General features: G+C 54.1%; 1 protein-coding gene across 1 annotated transcript; it reads left to right on the forward strand.

Moving 5' to 3' along the window:
* The first annotated feature begins 1,866 nt into the window (after positions 1–1,866).
* Positions 1,867–10,096, forward strand: LOC103799950 (ectonucleoside triphosphate diphosphohydrolase 8-like). Its single transcript, XM_009072308.1, has 9 exons — positions 1,867–1,989; positions 2,912–3,029; positions 3,489–3,639; positions 4,713–4,872; positions 6,224–6,457; positions 7,742–8,014; positions 8,614–8,724; positions 9,559–9,696; positions 9,914–10,096. Exons 1-9 carry the CDS (start codon positions 1,867–1,869, stop codon positions 10,094–10,096), a joined length of 1,491 nt encoding a protein of 496 aa, XP_009070556.1.
* Positions 10,097–10,325: the final 229 nt, after the last annotated feature.

Consider the following 10,325-nt stretch of genomic DNA (forward strand, 5'->3'; position numbering starts at 1 on the left):
CCAGACAGAGCAGATCTGTGTCCCCCAGCCCTTCTGCTCCCAGGGCAGGACCTGGGCTCTGTGCTGGTGTGGAAAACCCTGCCTGTGGGATACTCTGCCTGTGGGATACTCTGCCCGTAGGATACTCTGCCCATGGGATGCCCTGCCCGTGGGATGCCCTGCCTGCCCTGCTGAGCCTCCAACCTGCCTGGAGCCATGGGAGGCTGCTGTCAGAGCTGGGGGGGGCGATGACCTGAGTTCTTCCCCCTCCCTCAGCTCTCCTTGAGGTCTGCAGGGACCCTCAGCCCTGGAGCAGCACAAAGCTGGGTCACACACAGGGAAGGGGTGACCATAGTCCCAGCTGGCCCATGATGGTGTCTTGGCCTTCTTGCCCTCTCCTGTGTCCCCTGGCCAAGCCCAGCCAGCATTGCTGAGACAGTGTAGAGGCTCAGAGAAGTTGCTGAGACCCCCTAGTGACATAGCTCCTTGGCAGGGCCATCCTCCCCCTCTGATGTGACTTTCCACCTCATGGTAATAAAACTTGGCACCTATCACTCTGCATGAGATTCCAGGGCACTGGATATTGGAAATATCACTCTCACCTCTTGTAGACCTCACAGAGACTCACAGTGGGAAGGTTAAGGCTGGTGAGAGCAAAGAGAGAACAGAAGTAGAGGTTTGGGGGGGTGTGATGGCACAGAGTGAGTTGGGGTAGCCCAGTTCAACTATGCCTAGGCTCCTGTTGGCATAAATAGGACCTCTCTTAGCCTAAGTATGACTTAACAAATATTGTAAGTTCTTATTTTTTAGCAGACTGTCCTAGCCTAGCTAACTGCAAAGAGGGACCCACCCTCCTGCAAGGGTATGATATGTACCAAACTAGCTGCTTTTAAACTCATAGACCTTACTATCCTGGAAGCCATAAAAACTTCCTACAATAGCCAAAGTAGAGCTTTAAAGTGATGTAAGCTAACTGCTAACTTATCAGGTATGAACCAAAATGTATGGAGTGTTGGAAGGTTTGATAAAATTGCTATATAGGTTGACCAAAGTTTTGGGTGGAGATGCAGTTTATAGGGTAAAAATGTTTTGGCTTACAGTCCAGCTGTGAGTCAATTCCTTTGAATCAAAAGAAACAGAGGGACAAGGGTTAAAAGATGTGTCCTTCATGTGATGCCATTCAAATGAGGAGGAGGAGGAACTAATTGGCTGAAGATAAGGAAGATGCCAAGCTGGGCCATGAATACACCTATAAGACAAACAAGAGACCAGGCATTCAAGAGTTTTCCTAAGGCAAAGTGCTTTCTCTCAAGCTCCAAGAGAAAATAACGGGGAAAAGTTTTTCCATCAGTATCCACTTCCAAAGGATGTAAAAGGCAAGTGGAGCTGGGTTTGCTGCCGAGGAGGAGCACAGGACCCTCAGCCAGCCCCGAGGGATCCCGGCGGGCACAGGTCTGGGCACTGCAGGTGAGCTCACCTGACCCACAGCCTGGGAAATACGACCACCCTGCCCTTCTGTGCTGTCCCCCCTTGAGGCTTTCTGTGCTTTCCCCTGCTCTCCTCCCTTCCTCCCAGCGTTTCTCTCGCTCCTCCCAGTCCGGATCCTTTCGGGTGGTAGTGCAGGACCTGGAGGATTGTCATGATCCCATCACAGCTGTGCCAGGCTGCTAGGCAACTAATCCCTCTTTCCTCCAGCTCCCTCTATTTCATTCTAATATTGCTTTTCCCTGGAAAAGAGCTGGTTATCCACCAGGATTTCTGAGTGGCACAGCTTGAGGCAGTGTCAGCTGTCAAAGCAGATCTCCTTGCAGCTTTTGCCGACAGTGTCGTTCCCAGGTGTCCAAACACCTTTCTCCCATGCTTGGGTTCACAGGAGCCTTCACCCCAATGCTGGCTAACAGGAAGCTCCTCACCGGTGCCACCATTGGGGTGCTGGTGGCACTCCCCATGATCGCCCTGGTGCTCATCCTGGTGAAGGTTGAAGATGTCACATTGTCACCCACGGTCAAGGTGAGCCCAAAAGAAGGTCCCTGGGCACCACTGCAGAGATCAGTCGTCTTGGGCAGATGCTCAGAGACCACAGCTCATCTTTGGAGTTAGGAGGGGAAGGGAGGTCAGCAGGACCTGCCTTGCAGTAGCAGGGCAGGTGTTTTGTTGCCACCTCAAGGTGCAGGCAGAAGAAACACCTCCCTGCCTTGGCCACCTCCAAGGCAGGGAGGAAGCCTCTGGAACTAGCCACCATGCCATGTGCTTACTGGAGGAGATTACCTTGAGGCTGATGGGTAGGGCAGAGCCCTGCCCCACTCCCTCTGCTCTCCCAGGGCACAGCTCTGCAGGGGGACACACCTCCACATGCCCTTTATTCCTGCCAGCTCCCATCAGCCTGTCCTGAGCTGCTCACACCATGGCATAAGCATCATGCCTCCCCTTGTCGTGCCCTGCAGCTGGGCATCCCACTCCAGGTGCTGGCAGAGGGTTGGCAGGGGTTTAGGGTGAGGTGGAGGGCTGTATGGGGGAGAGGCAGGTGGCTGTGTACTCCTGGACTGGGCTGGTGTGGCTCTGCCAGTCCCTGCCCAGGCTGAGTGCTGCCATGGGGTAGCAGAGAGCACTGGGGAGAGTCGCTGGCCCCAAGGTGGGGCCAGTGTATACGCAAAAGGTATGTGACCATGAAAGAACATAAAAAAAGCATGAGGAAACAATGAGGAAATGTTTGTGTGAGCTGCATTGCTGCACAGACCTCAGGAGAAGGAATGACAATGTCCCTTAGTCACTGGGAGAAATGCTTGTTCTGAGGCTACCACTCTGCTCTGCCTGTGCCTCAGAGATGGGTTTTGGAGCATCTTCTGGCCTCACCACCCTGGCAGGGCCATGGTGGGTCTGGGGACAGGCTGCTGCTCCTCCATCACCGAAATGTCTTGCTTTTCCCTTGCAGTATGGGATGGTGTTTGACGCAGGCTCATCCCACACCTCTCTGTTTGTCTACCAGTGGGATTCAGACAAGGAGAATGACACTGGTGTGGTCAGCCAGACCTTGTCCTGTGATGTCCAGGGTCAGTATCCCCTGCCATGGGCTCTGTGCTGCCCTGCATGTTCATGTGATGGGTGGGATGACCTGACCCTTCCTTTTGGCCTGCCCGTGCTGACACTGTGGGCACAGTGGGAGCCCTGGCTGCAGGCAGGGTGGGCCCTGGCTCCTGGGCCCTCAGCATCATGTAGTGCCCATGGGAATGAAGCACCTTGGTGGGGAATGAACTTTCATTCCTCCACCTTGAAGTGCCCCCAGCTGCTGTCCTGGCTGGGAAAGGCGTCACCCACAGAGCTGGGGACACTGCTGAAAGCATGGGAGATATGGGGAAGACATTGAAGAGGAAGGTAAGTGTGAGTCAGCCAGGTCTCAGGGGACCCTGGAAAAGCACCTTTGTTGCTAAGAGGTGACAGACTTCACTGCCCTGAGCCCTCTTGCTCCCACATCCCCATCCCCAGCCATTCCCAGTCTGAATCTCTTCCAGGTCAAGGCATATCAAGCTATGCCAATGATCCCCAAAAAGCTGGTGATTCCCTAAGGGAGTGCCTGGATAAAGCCCTGAAGCTTGTTCCTGCTGCAAAACAGAGGGATGTCCCAGCTTATCTCGGAGCAACAGCTGGCATGAGGCTACTGAGGTACTGTTGGGGGCAGGGGAGTAGCAGCAGTGACAGAACTGCAAGCAGCCACTGCCAGGACACAGTGTCCTGAATGGGGACAGAATCCCACACCCCACACTGCCAGGAGCAAGTGACTGGGAAGTGGAGACAAGGGGAAAAGGCAACCTGATGGGGACACAGGGGTGTGTGAGCTGTCCTGAGCTCTGACTCTGGGGCAGAGGGTTCTGTTGGTGTCCTGGGAGCTCACACCCAGGGATGGTAGGCTGCTCAGAGGGTTCTGTTGGCGTCCTGGGAGCTCACACCCAGGGATGGTCCTGCATGCCCAGTTCTAAGCAAGAAATGCTTCTCTGAGCTCTGTTTGCTCTTCATTACTCCTTAAGCACCATGGAACTGGGATGCCACCAGGGGATGTGCCACCTGGGGGAGTGGGACAGAGGTAGGAGGCAACGAGGTGTTGTGGGACTTGCTCTTACCTTTCACCAGCCCATATGAGCTCTCTTCAAATGTCAACCTTCATTTCACGGCTCCTGGTTTTATGGCTTCTGGTATCTCACATATTGCTGTGCCCTGGCAATCAGCCCCTGTCCCTGGGAAGGAGCCAGGCCATAGCCTGAAGATTACTCACTTCAGAGAGTGAACACATGCCAACAGCCCTGAAACATCTTCCCTACTCAGAGTTCTGCAGCCAGGCTGGAACCTCCTGAAGGACCCCCTGGAGCTCAGCAATGAGCCCTGACTTGGGTGCAGCCAGTGGGTGATGTTCAAACCCGATGCAGCACAACCTCTCTGCCACCAGCACTGTGATGATGCTTAGGCAGGGAAGGGTGTCCTGGGAAACCTCTGTGTGACTGGGATCAAGCTGCCCTGGGGGGAAGAGGTTTCTGTTGCCCTCAGATTTGTAATGCCAAGCCTAGACAGGTGGGATTTAGGCTGCATGAGCAGCTTTGGCAAGTCATGCAGCAGGAAACATCCTTCCAAACAGACTATTGTTGGAAAAAAACAGGAGTATGTGGAACTGGGAGCAAACCAGACAGTTTCCTTGTGTTTCCTTTGTAGCTGGGTATGTGTCCTGACCTTTGTGACCTTCCTAGGGAACAGAACAGCTCAGCGGCAGATCAAGTCCTGGCTGAAGTGGCTAAAACCATGCAAGAGTACCCTGTGGCCTTCAAAGGGGCTCGAATCCTCACAGGGGAGGAGGAGGGAGCTTATGGCTGGATCACCACCAACTACCTGCTGGACTCCTTCACCAAGGTGGGAGAAGGGTGGAACTCCCACTCCTTTGCTAATACAGCTTGTCTGATTTTCCTTAAGCTTGCTTAGCTCAGGAGAGGTCAGGGTTAACAGCTTTTGGGAATGATCCAGGGGAAGGAGCCACTTATTCTTTGGCTCGCCCAGAGTGAACGGGGAGGGAGAACTCAGGAATGGGAATGTCTGTGCTGCGAGCTCAGGGCAGTCTCCACACTGTGTGGACAGAAAGTCTCTCAGGGACACAGAGGTTGGTTGTGCAACTCCGTGGGGACCATTTGTTCCTGCTGGGCTTTGTCTTACTGCCCTGGGAAACTCCATCTCCCTGTGGCACTGGGAGACTCCAGCTCTGGTTCAGTGTGCCAGTCTGAAGGCAGCTCAGACCAAACCTGTGTCTGAGCCTGTGATGAGCCACCCTTAAGTGGGGGAGAAGCACCTAAGATTCATAAATTCTCATGCTCAAGAGGAATGACAAAAGAGTCAGAAGGTCTGCAAACAATCAGGAAGTTTTATTAGTTAAGTGCACACTTAGCATAGGAATTGGTATCCTAGTCCCTGACCTACTACAGAAGCAGTGGGTTTGGATAAAGGGATAAAGGGAAGGGGAAAAGAGAAATGAAAAAGGAAGAGATGCATTAAAGAGAGAAAATGAGGAAAAAACCATCGGGCTTCTGGGTGGGCTGTTGGAGGATTCCTGGAGAGAAAATCCTTCCCTTGCAGCAGCACCTCTGCAGCTGCTCCTGGGGAAGGGCAGCCCTCCAAGCCAGGTGCCCACCAGCACTTTGGTCTGGGACCAGTGACTCAGAGCCAGATGAGCCCACAGCACATCAGCACATCCTGGCCATCAGGCAGTTCCACCTCTGTTTGTTCTGGCTCTGATAAATCCAGGCTAGGCAGGGCCTTACATGCAGAGATAACTGAATAGCCGTTGGATTTAGGAAAAAAACCCTATTGGGTTCAACAGGATGAGGATTCTTCTCGGGGCAAGTAAGCCTTCCCTTTGGGGTGTTCAGGCACTGGGATATTGCCCAGGGAGGTGGTGGAGTCACCATCCCTGGAGGTGTTTAAGAGGTGTCTGGATCTGATGCTGGAGGATATGGTTTAGGGTTAACAGCAGTGACAGGTTAATGGTTGGACTTGATGACCTTAGAGGTCTCCTCCAACCCCAATGATTCTATGATCCTAAACCCAGCCCTGTACTACGCTTCTTCCTCTCCTGTCTCTCCTGGCAGTAAACAGCAGTGACAGGTTAATGGTTGGACTTGATGACCTTAGAGGTCTCCTCCAACCCCAATGATTCTATGATCCTAAACCCAGCCCTGTACTACTCTTCTTCCTCTCCTGTCTCTCCTGGCAGTACTCCCCCAAAACACACACGTGGCTTCGTCCAGAGGCAGCCAACATCTTTGGGGCACTGGATCTTGGAGGAGCATCCACCCAAATCAGCTTCATGCCTGAAGGTTCAGTGATGAGGCAGAATGAAGCCTCCAAGTTCACACTGTATGGGTACAACTACAATATCTACACACACAGCTACCTCTGCTATGGGCAGAATGAGATGCTGAAGCGACTGGCGAAGGAATTAATTGCGGTGAGAGGGAGCTGAGGGGTAATTGGCTTCTGGTCTTCTGATGCCAACCACAGACTTGTTAATGCATAAAGTCGGAGCAGACAGTGCTCTTCCAGAGAACCATTAGCACAGATTGAGAACAAGCACAGGCTCCTTAGAGCATGGCAAGGCAAATGTGGAGAGGAGAATGGAAATCATAGAATCCCAGACTGGTTTGGATTGGAAGAGACCTTAAAGCTCATCTCACTCCACCCCCTGCCACAGGCAGGGGCACCTTTTCATAACTCACGCTCGTCCCACCCTGGCCTTGAACACTGCCAGGGATGGGGAAAGCATCAGAAGGGGTGGCTTAGGAGACATCTTCCAGCTGTACACAGCTGCCTCACACAGGGTGTAGGAAATGCAGGACCAGACTCTCCTCAGAGGTGCAAAGTGCCAGGACAAGAGGCAGTGGGCACAGGCAGGAACATCTGACGGTAGTGATGGGCTTGATGATCTTTGAGGTCTCTTCCAACCCAGTTAATTCTATGATCTAAGCTTCCAGCCAGATGGAGGGGTAAGGTTTTTCTCAATAAGAATGGTTAACTATTGGAATAGGAGCCAGAAATACTGTGTAGTCACTATGCTTGGAGATACTCAGAACTTGACAGGACAAGGCTCTGAGTGACCTGAGCTAGTTTGTCATGCTTTAAGGAGGGCATTGGCACAGGAACCCTATAGGTCCCTCCAAGCCTCAGCTACTCTGTGACTGCACAGACCTGAGAAAAGTGAACTAAAGACCTTTCTTAGACCATTTTTTGGAAGGTCAGAGGTGAAGAGCATCTTCATGGAGCTTGCACCTTGCCAGGAGAAGCAGCCTTGGTGAGCCAGAAGGGTTTGCTCCTGCTGTACAGCAAGGAAAGTTCCAGGTGGTGACCCTCGCTAGGGCAGGAGCTACAGCCAGAGCTGGATCTGGGTTGGAGAGAGCTTTGCACACCCCAAAAATGATCCTGATGTCCAGGGGAGAGACATGATGAGTCCCTGAAACTGGGGATGAGACAAAGCACAGTAAGAATTAGTGCTGGGCTCAAGCTGGGGCTGCAGATGGCCAAACAACCAGGACTGAACAGCAGGAGGGTCTTTCCCTGCTGAGGAGGTGGGAGATGCCAGAGCCTACAGCTTTGGGGGGAGCCCTGGATGACTCCTGTCCCTGGCATGCCCAGCAGGAGGGTCAGAATCACAGACTGGTCAGGCTGGAAGGGACCACAGTGGGTCACCTGAGGATGTGCCTGGAGGAGGCTGCAGCCTGCGTTTTGCTGTCCCCAGGAGTCGTTCCCAAGCACCCGAGTGCACCACCCGTGCTACCCAAAAGGCTACAGTGAAACCATCTCGCTGTCCTCCTTCCGCACCAGCCCCTGCACGAACCGCAGCGACCCGCGGCTGCCCCTCGGGGACACCACTGTCACCCTGGAGGGCAAGGGCAGTGCCAGCGAGTGCCTGGCAGCCATCAGGAAGCTCTTCAACTTCTCAGCCTGTGGCCAGAGGCAGGACTGCACCTTCGACGGCGTCGACCAGCCCCCGGTCCGAGGGCAGTTCATTGTAAGGCAGATCTGTCCTCCTGCCCCCGTGTGCCCCAGGGCACTGTCACCTCCCTCAGGGCAGCAGGGGCAAGAAGCTCTCACATTAGCACTGTCCCTGGGCACGCCAGGGATTGCTGCCACCTGGTTTTTCAGATGGGTCTCCAAATGGGACCATGATAATAATCACTGAACCACAGAATGGTTTGGGTTGAGAAGGGCCTTAAATCTCATCTCATTCCACCCCCTGAAATGGGATGGGACCACTTCCACTAGACCAGGTTGCTCCAATTCCTGTCCAGCCTGGCCTGGAACACTCCCAGGGATGTGGTAATAGAACAGGTGCTTAGTCAAACTCCAAGTTTTTGGTAGAACACCAAGAGTTCAGCCAGCAACCTTCAGGCAAGGCTCTGCCTGCACTGGCTGTGCTGCTGTCACCAGCAGGCACCAAACCCCCTGCTCATCTTCCTCTGGGACAGGGACAACAATGTCCTGGGACTACACAGGGGTGGGACAATCCCTGAGGAGGACCAACCTCACCTCCTGTTTCAGGGGAGATAGGGTAAGCTGCCAGGAGTTCCCCACTGTATCTCATCAGCATTTCTGCCTCTTGGTTTTCAGGCCTTCTCTGCCTTTTATTATAACTTCAAGTTCCTCAACCTGACGAAGAGGCAGCCACTGGCTGAGGTCAAGGAGGTCATCGAGCAGCTCTGCACAAGGACCTGGGAAGATGTACGTTCCCCACGATGAGGCTGTGTGGGACCTTCACAAGCAGAGGTCCTGGGGTGGGGGGAGAGGAGTGGAGACCCCTCGAGGGCAAAGCTCCTGGTTCTGAGCTATGCCCAACGCAGTGGAGCCATCCCTGAGCCCTGTGTGAGCGAGGACTGTCCTGTAGCCACCCTTGAGGACCCTCCTTGCTCATGCACCATTGGGAAAGGGGCAGTCAGGGCAGGTGAGTGCAGCAAGATCTCCTCTCCAGCACAGGAGCTGGGATGGAGGTGGGGATGGAGGTCAGTCTGTAGCATGGGAGGATGGTGGGAGCAGAGCCAGCTGCTGGCACCACTCTGGAGATGAGTCAAATAATAGGATCATAGAATCATAGACTGTTTTGGGTTAGAAGGGACCTTAAAGACCATCCAGTTCCACCCTCCTGCCATGGGCAGGGATACCTTCCACTAACCCAGGTTGCTCCAAGCCCCATCCAACCTGGTCTGGAACACTTCCAGGGATGGAGCAGCCACAACCTGTCTGTGAAACAAATGGGGATGGATAAGGCCAAGAAAGGTGCCAGCACCACTGTGGGGCAGAGAGCAGGAGCCCCTGTCTGAGAAGGCTGAGATGGGATAATCTGTGACAGGAGGAGCTCCAATATGTCTCTCTGTTTCATGTGGAGTGTAAATCCAAAGGTGCTGTCTTGTGTAGACAGGTCCAAAATCACTGCCTGGTCCAGAAGTCTTCTGGATGCTGGTGATTGTGGAGCTCATGCAGCACTGATCAGGGCATTGTCCCTGCACAGAAATTGCCTGTGAATAACTTCTGTTCATCCCCAGACATTTTCCATCCCAGCTGTCTTCCAGCTACCCTAAGGAGAATCCCAAGCGATTGCCTAGATACTGTGCCAACACCAACTACATCCTCACACTCCTCCTCGACGCCTACAAGTTCAGTGAGACCAACTGGAACAACATCTTCTTCCAGATGAAGGTGGGCAGCACTCCCAGCCCGTGGTGGGGAGCAGAGGCAGCCCCATGCTGGGGTGCTGTGGGAGCCACAGCCCAGACAGCCCTGCCTGCCCCGTCCGGCGCGGCACTGGCTGTGGGGCTGCTGCTGCACCCCTTTGGGCTGTGCAGGAGTAGGTGGCCCTGTGACTTTGGTGGCTTTCCTGCAGGGCTAACACTCTGTCCCCTCTCTCCTCGGGCAGGCAGGGAGTGCTGACATTGGCTGGACACTGGGGTACATGCTGAACCTCACCAACATGATCCCAGCAGAGGCTCCAGCCAGGGTGAAGGGGCACATGCCTTCTCTGTGGACTGCAGCCATCACCTTCCTCGTCCTCACCCTTGCCTTGGGGCTTGTTGCCCTGCTCCTGCTCCTGTGGCTGTAGGAGCCTGGCTGTCTTTAGCAGCCCAGCAGGTATGCATCAGGGCTGCAGGGCCAGCTGGGTTGGGGTCTTGCCTGCAGGCCTGGCAGCCTGAGGCTGTGTCTGTGATGCTCAACACCTTAACCTCTACAGCACCGAAGAACCAGGGTCTGACTTCCCGTGGGACTGACCCCAACATGCAGACAAGCACTATGTGTTTCCAGGGAAGCTCTGCTCCCATGGAGAGCAGATG

This window comes from Acanthisitta chloris, unplaced genomic scaffold (assembly GCF_000695815.1).
Source record: "Acanthisitta chloris isolate BGI_N310 unplaced genomic scaffold, ASM69581v1 scaffold20853, whole genome shotgun sequence".
Taxonomy (NCBI): Eukaryota; Metazoa; Chordata; class Aves; order Passeriformes; family Acanthisittidae; genus Acanthisitta; species Acanthisitta chloris.